At 40.1% G+C, this 20573-nt stretch overlaps 5 protein-coding genes across 8 annotated transcripts; all 5 read right to left on the bottom strand.

The window, feature by feature from the left end:
- Positions 1-167: 167 nt before the first annotated feature.
- On the bottom strand, positions 168-1680 carry LOC108088085 (L-galactose dehydrogenase-like). Its single transcript, XM_017185740.2, has 3 exons — positions 1192-1680; positions 596-1134; positions 168-392 (listed from the first exon to the last, which is right to left on the bottom strand). Exons 1-3 carry the CDS (start codon positions 1612-1614, stop codon positions 332-334), a joined length of 1023 nt encoding a protein of 340 aa, XP_017041229.1. The 5' UTR covers positions 1615-1680; the 3' UTR covers positions 168-331.
- An 894-nt stretch (positions 1681-2574) lies between these two features.
- Positions 2575-3488, bottom strand: LOC108087918 (Golgi-associated plant pathogenesis-related protein 1-like). Its single transcript, XM_017185504.2, has 4 exons — positions 3387-3488; positions 3191-3319; positions 2811-3127; positions 2575-2755 (listed from the first exon to the last, which is right to left on the bottom strand). The coding sequence occupies exons 1-4, from the start codon at positions 3426-3428 to the stop codon at positions 2680-2682; spliced, it is 564 nt and encodes a 187-aa protein (XP_017040993.1). The 5' UTR covers positions 3429-3488; the 3' UTR covers positions 2575-2679.
- Positions 3489-5564: 2076 nt separating this feature from the next.
- LOC108087920 (Golgi-associated plant pathogenesis-related protein 1-like) lies at positions 5565-6569 on the bottom strand. The gene is made up of 4 exons (XM_017185505.2): positions 6480-6569; positions 6286-6414; positions 5912-6222; positions 5565-5855 (listed from the first exon to the last, which is right to left on the bottom strand). Exons 1-4 carry the CDS (start codon positions 6519-6521, stop codon positions 5777-5779), a joined length of 561 nt encoding a protein of 186 aa, XP_017040994.1. The 5' UTR covers positions 6522-6569; the 3' UTR covers positions 5565-5776.
- Positions 6570-7503: 934 nt separating this feature from the next.
- LOC108087897 (L-galactose dehydrogenase-like) lies at positions 7504-9172 on the bottom strand. The gene is made up of 3 exons (XM_017185475.2): positions 8376-9172; positions 7781-8319; positions 7504-7717 (listed from the first exon to the last, which is right to left on the bottom strand). The coding sequence occupies exons 1-3, from the start codon at positions 8796-8798 to the stop codon at positions 7657-7659; spliced, it is 1023 nt and encodes a 340-aa protein (XP_017040964.1). The 5' UTR covers positions 8799-9172; the 3' UTR covers positions 7504-7656.
- A 1501-nt stretch (positions 9173-10673) lies between these two features.
- LOC108088027 (periostin) lies at positions 10674-19773 on the bottom strand. 4 transcript variants are annotated; one of them, XM_017185652.1, is made up of 10 exons: positions 19709-19773; positions 19188-19292; positions 18401-18472; positions 15624-15937; positions 14706-14847; positions 13228-13419; positions 12875-13160; positions 12107-12575; positions 11362-12044; positions 10674-11298 (listed from the first exon to the last, which is right to left on the bottom strand). In XM_017185652.1, the coding sequence occupies exons 2-10, from the start codon at positions 19256-19258 to the stop codon at positions 10813-10815; spliced, it is 2715 nt and encodes a 904-aa protein (XP_017041141.1). In that variant the 5' UTR covers positions 19259-19292; positions 19709-19773; the 3' UTR covers positions 10674-10812. The 4 variants fall into 4 exon arrangements, with proteins under 4 accessions (XP_017041141.1, XP_017041143.1, XP_043064859.1 ...); XM_017185654.2 differs by lacking the exon at positions 19709-19773 and having other exon boundaries at positions 15624-15730; XM_043208924.1 differs by lacking the exons at positions 18401-18472; positions 19709-19773 and having other exon boundaries at positions 19188-19300.
- Positions 19774-20573: the final 800 nt, after the last annotated feature.

Genomic DNA, 20573 nt, shown 5'->3' with positions numbered 1-20573 from the left:
TCCAATCCCAACATTTAAATAGGGAATCCTTCTTATATTTTTTATCGGTTTTTTTTTAAATCAGCTTATATTACATATACATATGTATGTTGCGGAACCGACATCATCATTCAACGAATGTCAAAACCTAAATAGATTAATTGTTAATACAAATGGACAAATTCGCGTTTTCTGTAAAATTATTTATTTATTTATTGACTTTCTTTTAATTTTGAGATAATTTTGGTTTTACAATAGTTTATTGAATGCATTTAAAATCCATTCTTCCTGTTTTCCGATGTATTCCTTTCTTGTTCAAATCTCAAGTTCGTTTTCCCATTTGGTTGACCGTTCACTTAAACATGTTAACTGTGGACAAAGTGGAGCCCCAGCTGTAGGATTTGGTAAAAACACTGAAAGAAAGGCAGACAAATTAGTATATGTTTTAGATAATCATGTAAATACATGTAGTCTTAAACAGTCTGGACTGGATATAGTAAATGTCAAACCAGTTTGGTCGGGCTGAGGCCAAGTTCGTGCCCGTGATGCAATTGCTAACACCAAAGTCGACTTGCACAGTTCCCTGTTTGGCGTAACCAGTTGTTGGCCAACTTACTTTTCGCGCAGGTATTGCAGCACTTCCTGCTCGTGGGGAGTCAAGCCATCGATGACTGCATCCAAGTTGATCCGCAGCAGCTCTCGGTTCGGGATGCCGATGAGGAAGGTGGCCGCACCATCGAGCTGCATGGTGTAGTACATGGCCAGCTTGCCCAGCTCCACGTTCCTCTGCTGGCAGATCTCGGCTGCCCGTTTGCCAACGGCCAGAAGTTCCGGACTGCCAGGATGCCAGGATTGTGGTCCTGCATTGGTCAGGAGTCCCAGTGCGTGGGCGGCTGCGCAGATTATTCCAACACCCAGCTCTTGGAAGGTCTTCATGTGGCGCAGCAGTGTGTTGTCCAGGAGAGTGTACCTGGAGTAGTTGAGCACCGTGTGGACGCGACCCTTCGCCCGCTCGGCACACTCCTTCAGAACGTCCACATCGTAGGCGGTGATTCCGATGAACCTGGCCTTCCCTGCCTTAACATACTCCTCCAGGACAGGAATGGTCTCATTGAGCACCATGTCCAGACTGGGTGCGGCGTCCACATCGTGAACCTATGAAAAAAAGGCACATCAGTTGGTGATTTACTCAACCAACTGGGTAAATCCCACCTGCAGTATATCCACCCGGTCCAATCCCAGTAGGTTCAAACTACGCTTCACACTTTCCCGGGCTTTCTCTGCCGTATAGTTAAACATCTTCGCGGGATCCATCTCGTAGCGCGCCACTTTGGTGGCTATATAGTAGGCCTCGCGAGGCACATCCTTTAGCGCCTGGCCGAGAAGCTCCTCCGAATTGCCGTAGAAGGGAGCGGTGTCTATATAGTTGATACCGGACTTAATCGCCTCGTGCACCATACGAATTCCCTCTTCACGATCAAAGTCGTTGGAGAAAAGCTTGGAGAGGGTGGCACCGCCAAGCGCAATTTTGGAGACTCGCAGACCCGTGGATCCCAGTTGGCGGTACTCCATTCGACGCACCTTCTCCTCATCGTGGAAACCCTTGACGAAAGTGGCTGGCAGAGATCCCGACATCTTCTACTATTCAATGTACAAGTTTAAATAGACAATTGATTTAGCAAAACTGCGCTTTTATAGCTGAGTTCTGTGGTTTCAGTTGTAGATAAGAACTTTCAGAGGGGCTCTCTTTTAGAAATGCTCTCTTCTTGATAAGCTTTGGAAGAGAACACACTCTTTTTGAGTACCTTGTGCTTGCATATACATATATAATATTGTGTTGTGTTTGTACCAACAAACGGTTCAGTATATCATTTTATTATTGTGAATAAATGTGTACAAACCTTACACTAGAAAAAATAGGGTGGGAATCCACACCAGTCAATTATTTTTGATCTTGGTTCGAGACTTGGTGATATATACAAACTAAGAAAACCAACTACAAAACGCTTCGGTTGTCGTCTTTTCAATATTTTTATAATGTATATTTCTGATTTATTTTATTAATATTTATTCTAAAAAAAATTTTTTAACCTAACTCAGTTGCGAGAAACAAACTAAAAGGATGCGTCTGTCCGTCCGTGCAGATCGTGATGCTGATCAAGCTACAGTCGAATCCCGATAATTCGTACCCCGTTAAATCGAAAATCGCGATAATTCGTAAAAAATTCTGTTCCCTTGAAAAAAAATCCTTTGAAAAAAATCTCGATAAATCGAATTCCCGTCTAATTCGTAAAAAAAGTGATCCCCCTGCCATTTCGAATTATCTGGACTCGACTGTATAAGATATAGTCATCCGATTTTATGAAACTAAATTCGAAATTCAAAAGTCTTAAAAAACACCATCTGAAAAAATCATGCCGATATATAAAAAATCAACGGCGTGTTTTTTTGTTAATTAATAGACTCGGCCAGAAGGTAATAAAATGCATTCGCTGAATACTTTTTCGTATTTTATTTAGTTTGCTGCGAGTTAACTCGGCATAACTCAAAACGTCCCCACTTCAATGTAATGTATTCTTTACGAGACAACAACTATTTTAGAAGCCAAAACATTTTTACTGAGATATATATGGATCAATTTTAAATATACTAAAAATTTACAACCGAAAATGGCTCGAGGAAAGCAAATCACAAGGGGCCTTAAATCCTGAAGTGCAGGCAGAACGCAAGTATGACGAGAATAGCATCGACTTGAGGTAGATTGGAGTTATTTCCACTGCAAATAAAATAAAGTTTTTAAAGGCTACATAGTTAAAGTAAGGTTTAAGTACTCCTTCGGTTTTGGAACATTTTTTTTGAACTCCCCATATGCATTTACTCGTGGCAAATACCGCACTACTACGTAGAAGCCTCCTTTTTCATCTTTGGCTTGGCCAAAACCCATTTTCTTGGCTTTTTTCCACACCAAGGCGGTAAAATGTGCTGTTTTCGCGTCATACCCAGGCTTGCTAAAATCATAATCTTTGATTTCATCGTACCAGTCTTGAACACATTTATGGGGATCTTCATCCCGATAGCACAAGTTTTCGCCGTATACTTCCCGAATTGCATCTCTTGAAGGTTTAATTTCTCCCATGCTCCTAAGCTCCTGTTGACGCGTTTGATGAAGTAAATTAATAATCCCTATAATTTAAGAACACAAGGGACATACTCTAGCATAGTTCTCACAATCACGGGTTAGCTCGTCGTCCAGTTCCAGTGCCGGACAGCCGTGTTTTTCCCTCAACTCGTTGTGCCTGTCAAGGGCTTTCGACTTGGGGCTGGCGTCGACTACCAAGAGCTGTAAGTATTCACGTTATAAATGTTTGTGTTCCGGAAAATTTGAAATTTATTTATTTTTTTTTTACCCAACAGAAAGCCAGAACTAGTAATGTGTTCACCAAAGCCATTTCTAGTGTTATGCACAAAGTAAGTATGAATGCTTTGACAAGTCTCAGATTGTTGTAAGATATTCGGCCTCGGGTACCATGATCACAAAATAGTTTTCGATACGTTTATCTTGTCTTTACCGGGTGAACTTTTACTGAAAGTTAAACACGAGTTTATAAAGCAATAAAGCTAAAGTAAGAACAAAATACTCGATCGCCCTCGGAACATTTTCTTTCAATTTTCCATTCACATTTACTGGTGGATAATATCTTGCTACCACGTTGGTGTTTCCTTTTGCATATTTGATTTGGCCATAGCCCATTTTTTTGAATTGCATTTACAGGACTGGTATAGTCATAATCAGCGAATTTATCGTACCGATATTGAACAATTTTTTCGGATTTTTTAGACCAATAGCACAAGCTTTCCCCATATTTTGGTCCTGCAGCGCTTGAATGTTCCTTTGTCGGTCAGCTCCTATAAAAGCGATTCATATGGTTAATTAACAAGCCGAAGCTTATATACCTTTGCAGTTATCATTAATATCGAGCGAAAGGAGTTCAAGCTAAACCATATCAAAGCATGATAATTTTTTTTTAATTTTTAATATTTTCACAATTTGATCCTATGATAGCTATATGAAATAGTTATCCGATTTTGATAAAACTTAATTCGAAATTCGATAGTAGTTAAAAAATACCATCTGGAAGAAGTCAAGTCGATATGATCAAAATCAACGGGGTGATCTTTTTTTTTTTCAATCGTATGGGAGCTATCCGATATAGTCGCCCGTTCCGGCCCGTCCGAACCTACATATGATACAATACACAGCGTGCAATAACTACACAACTTATGGTAAAGTTTCAGCATGATATCAATATAACTGAGAGACTAGTTTACATAAAATCAGACTGACCGACATACGTACTCGTCTATGTCAGTTCAGATAGTGATGCTGATCAAGAATATATATTTATTTTAAGAGGTGCGTTGCAAACTTCTGACTGAAAAAAGAAAGGAAGCTAGCTTCGGCAAGCCGAAGCTTATATACCCTTGCAGTTATCAAATATATCGTATATAATCAGAGCTATGACGATATAACTACAGACGTATTTCCATTTAGAAACTTTTGCTTTATACAAATCCGTGTTTCTTTCTAAACTGGTTGTAGTTGTTAAGGCTTTCCTCCTTTGAGCCAGCTTTGACCACCACAAGCTGTAGGTAACCTCGTTATAAATGATTGTTTTCTAGTTTAATATTATATTTCAATATTTTTAGATTCACCCAACAAAAAGCTATAACTAATAATTTGTTTACCAAAGGCATTTTTATTGCAGTGTATATTGACATGTTTCAGATTGCTATAAGAATGTACATCAATTTGGAAGGAGTTAAAAACAAGAAAGGAAGCTAGCTTCGGCAAGCCGAAGCTTGTATACCCTTGCAGTCATCAAATATGTCGAACAAAATACATAAAGGCTAAACAAAGGCCATTATTTTCCATATTTTCAACAATTGATTTTAATATTTTAATAAAATTTAATACCCAGTTCAAGAGTCATTGGAAAACTCTATATTCCAAAAATCATGCTTGTCTGAAAAAAAAACAACGATGTCGATATCGATTTTTCGAACTTTCCTATGGCAGCACATGATAAAGTTGTCGGATTGTAATAAAATTGTTTTCTCGATTCAAGGGTTATTAAAAAACTCCATATTTTGAAAATCATGCTCGAGGGACAGATGGAAAGAGGTATTTCGATGCAGATCGTGATGCTGATCAAGAATATATAATATATACTTTATGGGGTCTAAGGTGACTCCATCACCGCGTTGCAAGCTTCTGACTGAAATTATAATACTTTGCAAGGGTATATTCAAAATTCAATATTCCAAATTTATGGCTGTGTGATAAAAAACAATTACCTTGTGATTATTGATTGATTAATTTGATAAAGATTTTTCGAAGTTTTTTTGGCAGATAGCCATCGGATTTTATGAAACTTAATTCGAATTCGAATTCAAAAGTCTTAATGAACACCATCTGAAAAAATCATGCCAATGCCAATAAAAATCAAAGTCGTTTTTATTATTACAATTTCCGTCAAAAAATTAAAAAAAATAGACTCTGCTCGAAAGTAATACAAAAAAAACCATTCGCTGAATAATTTGTCGTATTTTATTTAGTTTGCTGCGAGTTTATTAGGCATAACTCAAAACGTCCCCATTTCAATGTAAAGTATTCTTTACGAGACAACAACTATTTTAGAAGCCGAAACATTTTTACTGAGATATATATGGATCATTTTTAAATATACTAAAAATTTACAACCGAAAATGGCTCGAGAAGAGCACGGCACAAGGGGCCTCAAATCCTGAAGTGCAGGCAGAACGCAAGTATGACGAGAATGGCATCGACTTGAGGTAGATTGGAGTTATTCTTTCCACTGCAAATAAAATATAAGTTTTTAAAAGCTACATAGTTAAAGTAAGGTTTAAGTACTCCTTCGGTTTCGGGACATTTTCTTTGAACTCCCCTTCTACATTTCCTTGTGGCGAATACCGCGCTACTACGTAGAAGCTTCCTTTTTCATCTTTGGCTTGGCCAAAACCCATTTTCTTGGCTTTTTTCCACACCATGGCGGTAAAATGTCCTGTTATCTTTTTATAACCAGGCTTGCTAAAATCATAATCTTTGATTTCATCGTACCAATCTTGAACACATTTATGGGGATCTTTAGACCGATAGCACAAGTTTTCGGAGTATAATCCATTAGCAATTGAATGTTTAATTTCTCCCATGCTCGTAAGCTCCTGTTGAATCGTTTGATTTAGTAAACTAATAATCCCTATAATTTAAGAACACAAGGGACATACTCTAGCATAGTTCTCACAATCACGGGTTAGCTCGTCGTCCAGTTCCAGTGCCGGACAGCCGTGTTTTTCCCTCAACTCGTTGTGCCTGTCAAGGGCTTTCGACTTGGGGCTGGCGTCGACTACCAAGAGCTGTAAGTATTCACGTTATAAATGTTTGTGTTCCGGAAAATTTGAAATTTATTTATTTTTTTTACCCAACAGAAAGCCAGAACTAGTAATGTGTTCACCAAAGCCATTTCTAGTGTTATGCACAAAGTAAGTATGAATACTTTGACAAGTCTCAGATTGTTGTAAGATATTCGGCCTCGGGTACCATGATCTCAAAATAGATTTCGATACGTTTCTCTTGTCTTTACCGGGTGAACTTTTACTGAAAGTTAAACACGAGTTTATAAAGCAATAAAGCTAAAGTAAGAACAAAGTACTCGATCGCCCTCGGAACATTTTCTTTCAATTTTCCATTCACTTTTACTGGTGGATAATATCTTGCTACCACGTGGTGTTTCCTTTTGCATATTTGATTTGGCCATAGCCCATTTTTTTTGGAATTGCATTTACAGGACTGGTACAGTCATAATCAGCGAATTTATCGTACCGATATTGAACAAATTTTTCGGATTTTTTAGACCAATAGCACATGTTCTTATATTTTGGTCCTGCAGCGCTTGAATGTTCGAATGTTTCTTTGTCGGCCAGCTCCTATAAAAGCGATTTATATGCTTAATTATTAGCCGAAGCTTATATACTTTTGCAGTCATCATTAATATCGAGCGAAAGAAGTCAAAATTAACGCAGTGATCATTTTGTTTTCAATCTCTGGTATGGGAGCTATCTGATATAGTCGCAATAACTACACAACTTTAGGTAAAGTTTCAGCAAGTTACTTATATAATATGTATTACTGAGAGATTAGTTTACATAGAATCAGACTGACGGACATATGTACGTACTCGTCTATGACAATTCAGATAGTAATGCTGATCAAGAATATATATTTATTTTACATCAAATACAAATAATTTGTAATACATCTAATAGTAATGTTTAAAGCCTCTTATATGTTCAAACTAAACAAATAAATAAGAAATCAATTTTATTATTTTAGTTCGACTCATATTGAATCAGCTCATATTGAATATGTATGCTGCGGAACCGCCATCATATCCAGCAACCGGAGTCAAAATCTGTAGAGTTTAATAAATAACAAAAATCGATAAATTTACATTGTCTATTAAATTGCTTATTTATTTCTTAACTTTAATTTTTTCAAATCTTGATTTTAATAATATGTATTTTATTAAATTAATTTTAAATCCGTTCTTCACGTTTTCCGCAGTCCCTGTGTTCCCTTCTTATCATTTGGTTGACCGTTCACATAAAATTGTTAATTGCGGACAAAGTGGAGCCCCAGCTATAGGATTTGGTAAAAACGCTGAAAAAAATGGAGAAAAATAAGTACATGTTTTAGGTATAAGTGCAGACTTAGCCAACTTACTTTTCGCGCAGGTACTGCAGCACTTCCTGCTCGTGGGGAGTCAAGCCATCGATGACTGCATCCAAGTTGATCCGCAGCTGCTTTCGATTCGGGATGCCGATGAGGAAGGTGGCCGCACCATCGAGCTGCATGGTGTAGTACATGGCCAGCTTGCCCAGCTCCACGTTCCTTTGTTTGCAGATCTCGGCTGCCTGTTTGCCAACGGCCAGGAGTTCCGGACTGCCAGGATGGGTAGGTGTTGGTCCAGCATTGGTTAGGAGTCCCAGCGCGTGGGCGGAGGCGCAGATTACTCCAACGCCCAGTTCCTGGAAGGGTTTCATGTAGCGCAGCAGTGTGTTGTCCAAGAGGGTGTATCTGGAGTAGTTGAGCACTGTCTGGACGCGTCCCTTCGCTCGCTCGGCACACTCCTTCAGAACGTCCACATCGTAGGCGGTGATTCCGATGAACCTGGCCTTTCCTGCTCGAACGTACTCCTCCAAAACCGGAATAGTCTCGTTCAGCACCATATCCAGACTGGGTGCGGCGTCCACATCGTGAACCTGACACAAAAAGTCACATCAGTTGATGATTTACTAATCAAACTAGGCAAACCCACCTGCAGTACATCCACCCTGTCCAATCCCAGCAGGTTGAGACTCCGTTTTACACTTTCCCGAGTTTTCGCTGCCGTATAGTTAAACATCTTCTCGGGATCCAACTCGTAGCGCGCCACTTTGGTGGCTATATAGTAGGCCTCGCGAGGCACATCCTTTAGCGCCAGGCCGAGTAGCTCCTCCGAGTCCCCGTAGAAGGGAGCTGTGTCTATATAGTTGATACCGGACTTAATCGCCTCGTGCACCGTGCGAATTCCCTCCTCCCGATCAAACCCTTTGAAGAAGAGGTTGGAAAGGGTGGCACCGCCAAGGGTGATTTTGGAAACTTGCAGACCCGTGGATCCCAGTGGTCGGTACTCCATTTGACGCACCTTCTCCTCATCGTGGAAACCCTTGACGAAAGTGGCTGGCAGAGATCCCGACATCTTCTACTATTCAGTGTACAAACTTAATGAACAATTGTCTCAGCAGAACAGCGCTTTTATAGGCTGAGTTCTATGTTTTTAGTTGCAGATAAGAACTTTGAGAGGGGATTTCTCTTTTAGAAAGGTTCTCTTTTTGATTAGCTTTGGAAGAGAATAAACTCTTTTTAAGTACTTTGTTTTCGCAAATACATATTTATAAAAATGTGTGTTGTGTTTGTACCAATAAACGGTTGGTAGATTGTTTAATTAGTATTAATGTACTGCAAAAATTTGGACGATAATTGTATCCCCTATCGCCTAGAAGTCACCTTTTAGTCACTTCTGAAAGTTAGAATAACAATTTTACAACTACAATTATACGAAAACAACTATTTCACAAGTCACTTCTAGAAGTTTGAATGAAGATAAGAAAGCAATAAATGTATGTATTTAGTTTTTGTAAAATGATTTCCTTTGCTTGGACGCCGGTACTGCTTGTGGTTAACAGGAGGTCTCAAGAATTCACTGTTTTTCCTATTTTACTAAAAAAAATTTGTCCTTTTTTTTTACCCACATCTCATTTCGAGACAAAAAAAATTGTATAATTTTTAAAGGTTGTTTGTTTATTTTCATTTGGAGTTTTCATTGGTCTCATTTTTGGATGATATAGAGTTGAAAAATAATAAATCTCCTACTTTTAAAGAGCAAAGGGTGTTATAATTTTTAATAAATATAGTAAAAATATGTTCTAGAATTTATTGTCCAATTGGAAAACTCTTCTGGGTAACTTTTGCAAGTGTCGCGGAAGTCACTTCTAAAAGACACTTCGGAAGACACTTCTGGAAGACACTTCTGGGAGACACTTCTAAGTTACTTCTTGAAATGACACTGAAGAGTTACAGTTCTTCCCGAAGGACGTCACTTCCGCGATGCGAAAGCTTTATCCTTTTCAACTTCTAGAAGTGAGTAAATAGTGTGCTGCAGGCAAATACACTAGGAAAAATGTACGATTGAATAGTTAATTATTTTCAATCTGGATTTGAGACCTTGGTCAGAAATTTAATCTAGCAAAATTCATATTGACAATCCTGCTGTCACAGCAAATGTATACAGTCGACTCTCGTTAATTCGAAACTCGAGGGACTCTTGAAATATTTCGAATTATCGAGTGTTTGAAATATCAAATGGTTCGAAATTTCGAAATTTTCGAAAGAATTTTGTTATACTGGCTTGCTTTAAAGCACAATTCTGCTGCGCACACTGCTCAATAACTTTTTTAAGAGAAAAAGTGCATGAAATACTTTTTCATCACTTTCGTTTTGTAGACATAAGCTTTGTAAGGTATAAAATGAGGATCTTGCTTCCTTAACTGACACCTCTGCCAAAGGTTCTTTATACTTTCTAGGGCTCATAGCTAACATTTACTTTTAATATGCATACCAACGAAAGAGTAACAGTAACTGAATAACTACGCAAACCAATTCGTAGGAAGTGTGTGCGTCAAAAACTACATAATCAAAACAAAAACAAAGGCAAGTTTGAACTTGTCGCAAAATTTTTTCTCTGCAACTTTGAATTGTCGAGTGTTAGACGCTGATGAGTTCGAATTAACGCGTGGTTTTGTTAAATATCAATGATTTTTTCGTTCGAATTACCAAGTGTATGAAAATGTATTGATTTAGTTCGAAATATAAAGAGATTTCGTAGGGACCTCGTGATAACTTTGAATTATAGAGAGGTTCGAATTATCGCAGGTTTGAATTAACGAGAGTCGACTGTATTTTTATACATTTGTCTTAATGAATTCGCGTCAAAAAAACGGTTGGAGTATTCGATGTAACATTTTGAAACCACGGACTCGAACCATTTTCACAATTTTGGTTATTAAATACGCTATTTTTTAATACTATTTATTTTATTTATCAGAGAAGATTCTGAGCTTGTTGTGGCTTCCAATCAATTGACAAATCGTTAAGAGTAAATATAAATATATGCTTTATATATCATGTGCTTGAAGTAGGGACGAGGGCACCGCTCAGAAGAAGTCGTCGAAGTCGCCCTGCGGCTGATATCCGGCTCCAGGTGGGATCAGTTGGGGTCGCTGCTGCTGGCGCTGGGGGCGTGGCACGATGATGTCGTTGATCTCGTGGATAACGCCATTGGTGGCCACCACATCACACTTGGTGACGCCGGCGTTCTCGATCTTGGGACGGCGATCGCGGGTGATGCGCAGATGTTGGCCGGAAATGGACTCGATGGAGCGGACAAACGGCCAGTTGGTGGGAATAATGCCAGTACAGCAGACAACATCCTCCACGATGTGGGTCTTGACCAAGGCCGTGGGATCGGTGGGCTTCAAGCCCTCAGCTGAGTCGTTCAGTTCCTCGAAGACATCGTTCTTGGGCACCAGCAGAGTGAGACTCCTCGAGTCGTTGGACAGCAGCTGGGTGAGATTGGCCTTGCGCACCAGTTCCAGGAACTTGCTGTAGTTGGGATTAGCCTCCAGCACTTTCAGAATGTTCTGGGGAATCAATTTAGGAAAAATTTAAAGGGAAATCTTAGATTGAATCCACTGATGACTTACATTCTTGGGTGGCGCCAGGGCACGATCCACCTTATGGAGCACAGATCCGCAGCTTTCGTGGTCAAAGTGCACCAAGCGAGCGCAGTTAACCGTGGCGCGGTTCATCACATCCGAGAAGAGGGCATGAGTAGAGTACAGGTTCAGACGCACACTTGGTCCAGCCACCGTGGGCAAGGACTTCTCGGTAAGATCACAGGTCTTGATCATCGGTTTGACCACATGGTAGTTGAGGAACTCCAGCAGGTCCAGGTTGTGGTTCAGCAATTCCGGTTTCTCCGTAAGCATGCGAGCCCACTCCGTGTTCTGCAAGGCCTTGTCGGTGGGTGCGAAAACGGTCACGTTGTCCAGATCATCGAACTGATCATCGTAGCCAGAGGCCTCCAGCAATCGCTGGAAGATGGTCAGGTTGTTGTGGGACATCAGCGAGGTCATGGGCAGAGCAGATTCCGTGGGGAGGATGGTGTCGATCACGTGCAGCACACCATTGGTGCCCATGATGTCCGCATCGATGATCTTGGCCAGATTGTTGATGTAGATCGGAGCAGGTCCGGTCTGGTTGGCAGCCAGGCGGGTGCGGTTGAGGAGCAGTGGCTCTCCCAGAAGGTTGTAGGCGGTGGTCTTGGCGCCAGGAACAGTGGCCACCGAGCAGAAGGTCAGGTCAAGCAAGTGGTTCTTCAGAATGTCTATGATTTAAAGGATAGCTTATAAAGTATTGAACTTCTTCTTGTGGAATCCTGCAACTCACTTGAGGCACAACCACGACCCTCCTTGAGAGCACGACGCAGATGCGGTTCCAGTTTGTCGAAGGCGGCATCGGTGGGCACAAAGATGGTCACCGGCTTCTCATCCTCCAGCAGGGCACTCAGATTGGTCTTCTCGAGAACAGTGCGCATGATGGACATGTCCGCTCGCTCCCTGATGATGTCCATGATGTTCTTGGTCAGTGGCTTCAGCACTCCATCCAGGGTGTGGACGAGGGCCTGCTCCGACAGCTTGTCGTGCTTCTCGATGGGCACACAGTTGGCGGCATAGCGATAGGGTTCCAGTCCCAGAGCAGCCGGCAATTGGTAGCTGTTGATGCGGATCTTCTGGTCGGGCAGCTCCGTCTGCAGGAGCTTCTCGTTGGGCACATCCTCCAGCTGGACTTCACCGAGCACAGCGTGCAGTTTGTAGATGGAGGGTTTGGATGATTCGCTCTTGGAGTCCTCAACGTTCTATTATTTTAAGAGGAAAACATTTATGTTGTATGTTCTTTCAATTCAAAAGTTATAAAAAGAAAACTACGATTTGTAAAGCTCCTAACGAACATTTTTACATATTTTTTTAACTTATGTGTTTATATTATTATTTTATTTTTAAAACTCCCAGTTTTGCAAAGTGGTTGACCATGGTAAAGACAATATATAACATATTTTAATTTTCATATTGATTATTCTGTTGGTAATTAATGTATGATTACTTATTAGTTGAATGACAGCCTTTTTTGTTATATTATTTTTAAGGGTCTACTCACGTTCTCCTGCTGTTGGTGACCGCGGTACTCCACAAAGGCGGCGTCGTTGGGCACGAAGAGGGTGACCTTCTTGCCACTTCCTCCGCCCAGCATCTCGGCCAGCTCGCCGGCACTTCGGGCACTCTCGATGAACTGCTTGGCTCCCATGTCACTGGCCGTGGCCTCCACGTCCTTGATCTCGATCTTCTCGCAGGGCGTCGTGAAGTCAGCGTTCCTTGGGCGTCCATATCCATAGCAACATTGGCGAGTCAGCGTCAGCGTTTTCTTCTTGCCATTTTGATTAACACTGGAGGGGAGAAAATATTCAATAGATTAAGTAATATTTTATAATTCCTCCTTGGCAATCTCCTTACATCTTGGTGCAGACGTGCTTGTTGGGCTTTTCCGCGCAGGAATTAACGCTGAACTGGAATTGGCCAAAGAGTGGGGATCGCACCACGTTGGTAACGCCATCACGTTCCTGGCCAAAGGTGTCCACTGTTTCTTCAGCCTCCGTCTCGCTGGCCACGGTATCGTCTTCCTCCTTTTCGGTGCACACATTGGGTCTGCATATGATAAAGCGGAAAATTAGTTATTGGTTAATAATTTGCTTTGGCAAGCTTTGGGGAAGTGGGTCAAAAAACTGGTTCATGACTAAACTAAGCTATCGCCAATATAAGGATTTCTAAGCCTCGAAAAATATCGGTAGACTAAAATAGCATTTAAAGTGCAATAGGTTAAAGCTATCAATATTCCATTTAAAAATATATTTATAATATTTTATTCATATTTTTCTTGTTAACTTTTCTAGAAAATCTCAGATCTACAAATTCCTTGCTAATTACCTAGTCATATATCATACGTGTAAATTGAAATTCCAAAGTACTCTATTCCTATAATTCTACCTCAATCGAACGAATCAAACCTAGCCAAAGGCATAGTATATAAATCAGTCGGTTCATCAGCACTCGCTAACTGAATGTTTGCCAAATGGATTTGCACAATGCTCCCACATAGAAAGAAAAGTTATACTATAGAAACCTACTTCTATATAAAAGCGTTTGTGTGTTGGCTTAACAGCTTTGCCAGTCCATCAATTCAATTATGGCAACGATGAGACTTGTATTTTGGTTTTTGAATGCGAACTCATTGTGTGCGTAATTTTTAGAAATTTCCCACTGAACCATAGACATACTATACGTTCAAATATATACAAGTGTATATTTTCGTTTTTATGCAGCTAATTTTTCAATTTGCCACATCTCTGACTTTCATTTCACTATGCCCACAACAACGAGTTCATTGCTCACTGCAAAAACGACGACGGGCTGATTTCACAATTTAGAAAAGTGCAAGCTAGGCTGTAAAAAACTATTTATTCGTGCACTTATCCAATATAGGAGGCACTATATGTTCGTTTACTTTACTTATATATATAATATATATTCAGTGCCCAGCTGGTTGGACAATTAATCGAAGCAGCAATCAAGCCCTAGAAATATTAAGCAGCCTCAGCTGGCAGCAATCTCGGATGGAAAATTATTTAAGTATTTATTATTTAATTGATATGCTCGATTGCCGCTACAATGGCGATAAGCCAGCCAACTTTACACAATTAGAGAATACTATTGAAGACACAATACATTATACAACCGTGCTTAATAGGTCGAATGAACTTGACATTGTGCTCTCTTAATTGCCAAATGCCAAGAACGGCGAACGCAGAATCACTCGAGTGCGGTGATTAGGAAAGACGCGAAATTACTGACCATAACTGCGGGAATTATCAACCATCGAGAAGCTGGGAGGGGGCACTATTTTCCTGGGACTCCCCTCGATAAATGGTACTCACCCCTTCCACCAGGGCTCCTGGGCAGCTCCAAAGCCAAAGCCTCCGAAGGAGTTGAAGAACTCATTGCCAAAGAAGGGGAACGACTGCTGGAAGAATATGGCCGGGTTGGGGGCATTCACATCCGTCGTTATGGTATCCACATCTGCGAAATAAGGAAATCCAATTAAAGCAAGTTGCTTATGATACAAAAGAAAAAATCATCATAATTTGATGCCTCTAATTATAATCGTACAAACTAAGTTTTATATTTGCGAAAAGGCTTTGTAAAAAGAAACGACATATTTAAGTTAATTAAATCTGTGTTTTAAGGTAAAATATTTAAAACTTTAGTTGAAAAAAATACGTATTTGCGGAAACAATTTATTTGAGTTAAAGCATCAGCTTCGATCGGCTTACTTATAATCAGAGAATGGAAACACAAGAATGAGGTTAACTACCGCTTGAAATAATTAAACAATTTTAAGACAGCTATTGGCTTTAGTTGAGTGATTTATAGATTGGAGTGGCTTTAGTCACCGTAAAGATTTAATTTTAGATTTAGCTTCAGATGTAGTTAAAGATTATTTAGTCTTAAGGTTGCCAATATCAATAAAAATTTAAAGTATGTCCAATTAGCACATACCCATTAAATAAAAAATCAAACATTCTAAACGAGAACATTTTAAATGAACAGATTGTATGAAATCATTAGTAATCTTAATTTACTTTGAGAATCTCCTTTAGGAACATAATAATGTAAAAGATGATATTTGTAAAACTAAATATAATAAAACATTAATAAAGTTTGATGGCTTTCCCTAAACTAAGAAGTGATCAAAAATGTATTAGTTACAAATTTATTTAGAGGCAACATACTTTAGAAACTCTATAATTTTGTTGGTTTTTTTTTGATTGAATGAAAGATATATCTTCACTTACTGAAAGGCTTCTGCTCGGTGGCCTGAACGGGAGCGGGGGCTCTCGTCTCCTGGCGACCCTGCGGCGACTGCTGCAGCTCGAGGGGCACGAAATCGGTGTCGAAGTCGCTGTTGAAGAGTGGCAACAGGTGAGAGGACTGCAGCTGGGGGGCCAGCGGGGCAGGACCGCCGGGGCCGTTCCACACGCTCGCCATCCGCTGGGAGGCCTGGACATGCAGTGGGTCTACGGGCTCGAGTGGTGCGAATGGTGCGAGTGACAGGGGCGGAAACAGATTGCGATGCACCGGCGATGGGTGGGTTAAATGTGGCATAAAGCTGCGGATCGGTGGAGGTGTTTGGTGTAGAGTAATGTGGTTAGTGTTGCTGTATTCTGTATTCTGTATGTGTGTGTGTGTGTTCTTTTCATGCAAATTCCATGGCGAACGGAACGAATCGAAACGGAACCGGGACCCAATAATTCATATGCCTTCATTGTTACCGCGCATAAAAAGAAGCTAAACTCTACCCCTACCAAACTAAATATATCTGGGTATATGTAGTATATATGCTGATCGTGCTCATTGTTTAGACCTTTTGCGCAGCATTTACCTGATCCGCATATTAAGCGCCTCCCAGACGAACACTATATAGAATCAAATAGAAATAGCTTTTTAAGTGCCGAAAACAATCGCTGAAAAGAGTCAAACAAAACTTGAGAAATGTTCCTGCAGTTGTCATCCATCAACCGAGATTTATGTCAACAGTTTTTTTGTTTTTTACTGGGTCTCCCAATGCATTCCAAATCTCGACTGGAATATATATTTATACATCGAAGCAGACATTGTGATTCAGAAACTTTCTATGAAGACCAAAGCGTTAGCCAACTTGAGATATTTTTCCGCTGCGGGTCATTAAAATTCGCTTGGCGGTAGCTAATTAAAAAAAAGCTCGCAATAAGTGCTAAATGAAACAAAAAACAAAACGAAACTAGCTGGAAATAAATAATAATAAAACAATAATGCCCAAAAAGGCAAAACGTAAACAATTTGTTCGCTTGCTGACTTTGGGGTACTTCGGTTTATACGATTCATTTCTGGTTCTGGAGTTCTCTGCCTTAAATGAGTCATTCGGATGGGACGTGATCAGTAGGGCTTGAAGCCGCTTAGCCAGATTTTCAGGCGATTTAAGCCGACAATACGATATTTAGGCTTGGCTTTTAGCGATATGAATAAGAGCCTCATTTTTCTTTCAGGTATAACATATACACCTACGTCAGATTTGCTTTGTATTTCATTGGGATTTTTTTTGAAGGAGAAGTGCATTTGAGTTTGGAACTTATTTTACTATAATATAATACTAGCGATAAAATCTTTTTGAAATTTTAACATAAACATTTCTTTCACACCCTTAAGTAGCAATATTTTTCTATTTTATTGGTTGGTAAATCATTCATAATTATTTTAAAATTCATTCTCCAACATTTGTTATGTATTTAATTTTAAGTAAATATCTTGACTGTTAGTGTTGTAATGACAGTTCCAGAAGCGCTAAAAACACTAAGCACCTTCTTAAACTAATTGATTTGTAAATCATTCATGAATACTTTGAATACTTGCCCTCCAGCAAAGTACAATATTTGCAGCTGTAGTATGCACGACCAATTTGTAAAACGAATGAAATTTAAAAATTAACCACATTCTGTCCGCTGGAAGCCAAAGCGAAAGTCATTGGCCACAGACCGTGAGGAGATAGGAAAGGCAGGGCGGTGAATGTGGCAGTTCCAGGGAAATGTTTACGGCGAGGGCGGAGATGGGTCCAACCAAATGGCTGCCTGATTTAATTAAAGCGCAGCCGCGGCAGCCAGAATCAAAACATTCCGAGACCGTAAAAAAAAGGGGGAAATGCGAGACCAAAAAAACAAAACAAAAAACAAATTGTGGGTGACCCAGTTCGAGGGCAGATTATACAGTTTTTGGGGTAGTCTTTAGCCGGGGCATTACCTGCCCACAAAATAGCACTTAGTGTCGTGTGAAATGTCAATTGCTTTCAGGGCCAAAACTGTTCGAGAATTGTGTCAAAGATGAACCCTCCGGCGGTCTGAACTCAAAGGTTGCAAAGTCAGCCAAGTGTGGAGCAGCTCCGAAGATCGGAGGAAGAAGATGTGGATGTTGTGGTTGCCCAAGTCCCGCGGTGTTGCCCCACTTTGGTTGCACATTGTATTCTTGCGATGCAGTATCTTTCGCAAAAATAAGATAAATGCAAGTCGGCCAAGACTCAGATCGTGGCCTTTTTTCTGTTCCCAATTGCGGCGAAGAATCGAATTCGATGGCGAATAATCGACAGACAATCTCTTCGAGTCAACAGTTTCAGTATAAGTTTTATCAATTGAGGTCAATACTCGCTGGGCTTTGGACTTTCTTTCTGGGGGGAACTTTTTGCTCTTTCAGCTCCCTTTCGCCCCGCCTCCACAAAACCATAAACATTTCGGTCAACTTTATTTGCAGTTTCGTTTAGCGGGCGAAAATTTCTCCAAGAACAAACAGGGCTTGTGGTTTGAGCTCGGAAATGTCATAAAAAACAGTGAACCCGGTATTAGACAACTTTTATGGGGTGTCATTGGGCTCGAAACCCGTGAGGAACGTAAAAAAGCATGAACGTTTAAATATTGTAACTTTAAAAGAATTTTCAAGTTGTTTCACACGTAAACTTCAGTGATGTGTTTGCTTTGGTAAGTAGTTGTCAATGGGTTTTTGTGCTAATCTACTGGGGAATGATGGGACTCAACTAATTATAGTTCACCTGGAATCATCTGAGGATTCGGCAGAAGATTCCGCTGAGAGCCCGTCTGCAAGAACTTCTTCGGAAGTTGAACTGGAATTCAACAATTTAGTTATTGCGAAGGGTTTATTTAGAAGATTAAAGCTGTTTAGGGGAGGGGAAATCAACCAGAAGGTGTACTACAGGATTAAAGCGATTATAATTAGCAACTTTGATCGCAATTTTTTTTATAATTAATGTATGAAGCTTCACTACTCAGTAGTCAGTGTTAAAGGGCTTAAACACAATATACGGTTTTATAAATGCAGATATTTTAATTAGTAGGTACTATTGTTACATTAATAATGTTAATCCGCTTGTTATAACTGATGATATACTTTGAGAGATTTTTTAAACGATTCAATTTAGGGATCTAGTTAGTCATTTATCTGAAAAATCAAATCTTTAATGTGATATACACAAATGGATCCACTTCAAATGGTTTTTGTCTGTAATGAAGGGCTCTTCATGATTTTAGATACTTTCGATTCGTTAAAGTATATGCTAATGGTTGGTTTTTTTTTCGAGAAGGTTCCAATTTTGATGGCCTTAGTCTTAATGTTGTTTTTGGAACCCAGTAGGTGTACAGGCATTCTTAGCTTTTCGAATGTGTTCCGATAACATGAAACATATAGTTCATGCCTTATCAAAAGATGTCGATGTGTATATGTTAACCAGTAAACCCGCAACGCAAAACAACTCAAACTACGTGAAATGTGCATGAAACGAACGCTACACAGCACGAAAAAAGAGTCCAGTTGTTACTCACCCGCTGTAGAAGGGAACAGCCTGGATCTGGATGGATCCCAGGAGGAGCAAGCAGGCCCACAGCCGTAGCATTTTTGGTATCACAATCTTGAGCCTCAGTTAGGAGCTAATTAAAATGGAGGGGGATTGTAAATGAGACAAGCTGAAAGTTGCTGTAATCAAGGGAGTAATCAAGTTGCTGAAGCTGAATGGCTGGATGGATCCGAGAAATTTTCACTGCTCACTGTTGAAAACAGCTGGGTCGTCTAGTCGAGACCAGAAAATACAGGTTTTCCACGCAGCGGTGCACTCGCGTATGTAGGTGACTGATTTGGTGAGTGAGAGCGACGGTTGGAGAAGAAATTTTTCCACTGTCTTCACGCATTAATTGCGAATATGCTGCCACTCACTTGTAATTATTGTCAATTGTCTTGTTTTACCAAAATTGGCACACACTCAATTATCAAATGTCTCTGGCTCCTGGCCACAGCTATCAGCCAACAGCACTTAAAAACAGGCAATGGCACAGTCACAGGCACTCACGAAGTGGTAAGTAGTTTTTGGTTGGCTCGAATGTTGCCGCTTCAAGTCGTAGTTTTGAAATTAACAAGAACGTCGATCATCTGGTATTTATAAGCTGAACAGTCGCTGCCATGGTAGAATAAGTGTTAGTTTGTCTCGTCGGGTACGTTAGTCCATTAATATTAAGTGAGAAAGAAACACCAATAGAGTGGCTGTCCGGCTTAAAACTGCCATATTACAATAAGTGAGAGAGCCACCCGAACATTAACGGACTGAGCCGAACAATTTGTGAGCCTCTGCTGCTGCCGCTGCTTCTGCCGACGTCGGCGTCCAAAGATCGCTGGAGCTTTGGGGGAACTGGGAGAACTTTTGGGGACGTTTTGAAATCGGGTATAGTCATGTATACTGCGGGTGGCAGGAGGTGTGAATGATTTGTGAAAGTGCCAACTTAGTATCACACTATAGAAGAAAGTGTGCAAAGTGAAGCAAATGAGTAAGAAACTTGGAAAATTACCCCAAAATATTCATTTACAAGAAATACTGTTAAACCCAAAGATTTTATCATATATTTCTAAAATAAATCGTTCTACATTTTCCTGTAACAGGGTTCAAAGTTCGTATTTTCATTTGATTTATTTTGTTTTGCATTTACCTATATAAGAACTATCTTGGGCCTGAAAGTATCGGTGAGTAATAGCACTTCCCAGAAAACATTGCAGGTAAAAGTGCAGCTCAAGAGGGTTCTGTGTTGTCTTACCTGCAAATGTTGGGCTGATTTAAGGTGCGCACTTTGAGTTCCGGATTTCCCCGTAACCCCTAAAACCCATCAATCACTGCTGTTTCTATTAGTAAGCCACCCAGTGTTTTGGTTTGTGGCCTCTCAGGT

The sequence above is a fragment of the Drosophila ficusphila genome, unplaced genomic scaffold, assembly GCF_018152265.1.
Source record: "Drosophila ficusphila isolate 14025-0441.05 unplaced genomic scaffold, ASM1815226v1 contig_791, whole genome shotgun sequence".
Lineage (NCBI taxonomy): Eukaryota > Metazoa > Arthropoda > Insecta > Diptera > Drosophilidae > Drosophila > Drosophila ficusphila.
The sequence above is the reverse complement of the archived record's forward strand: the minus strand, read 5'-3'. Positions and strand labels throughout refer to the sequence as shown.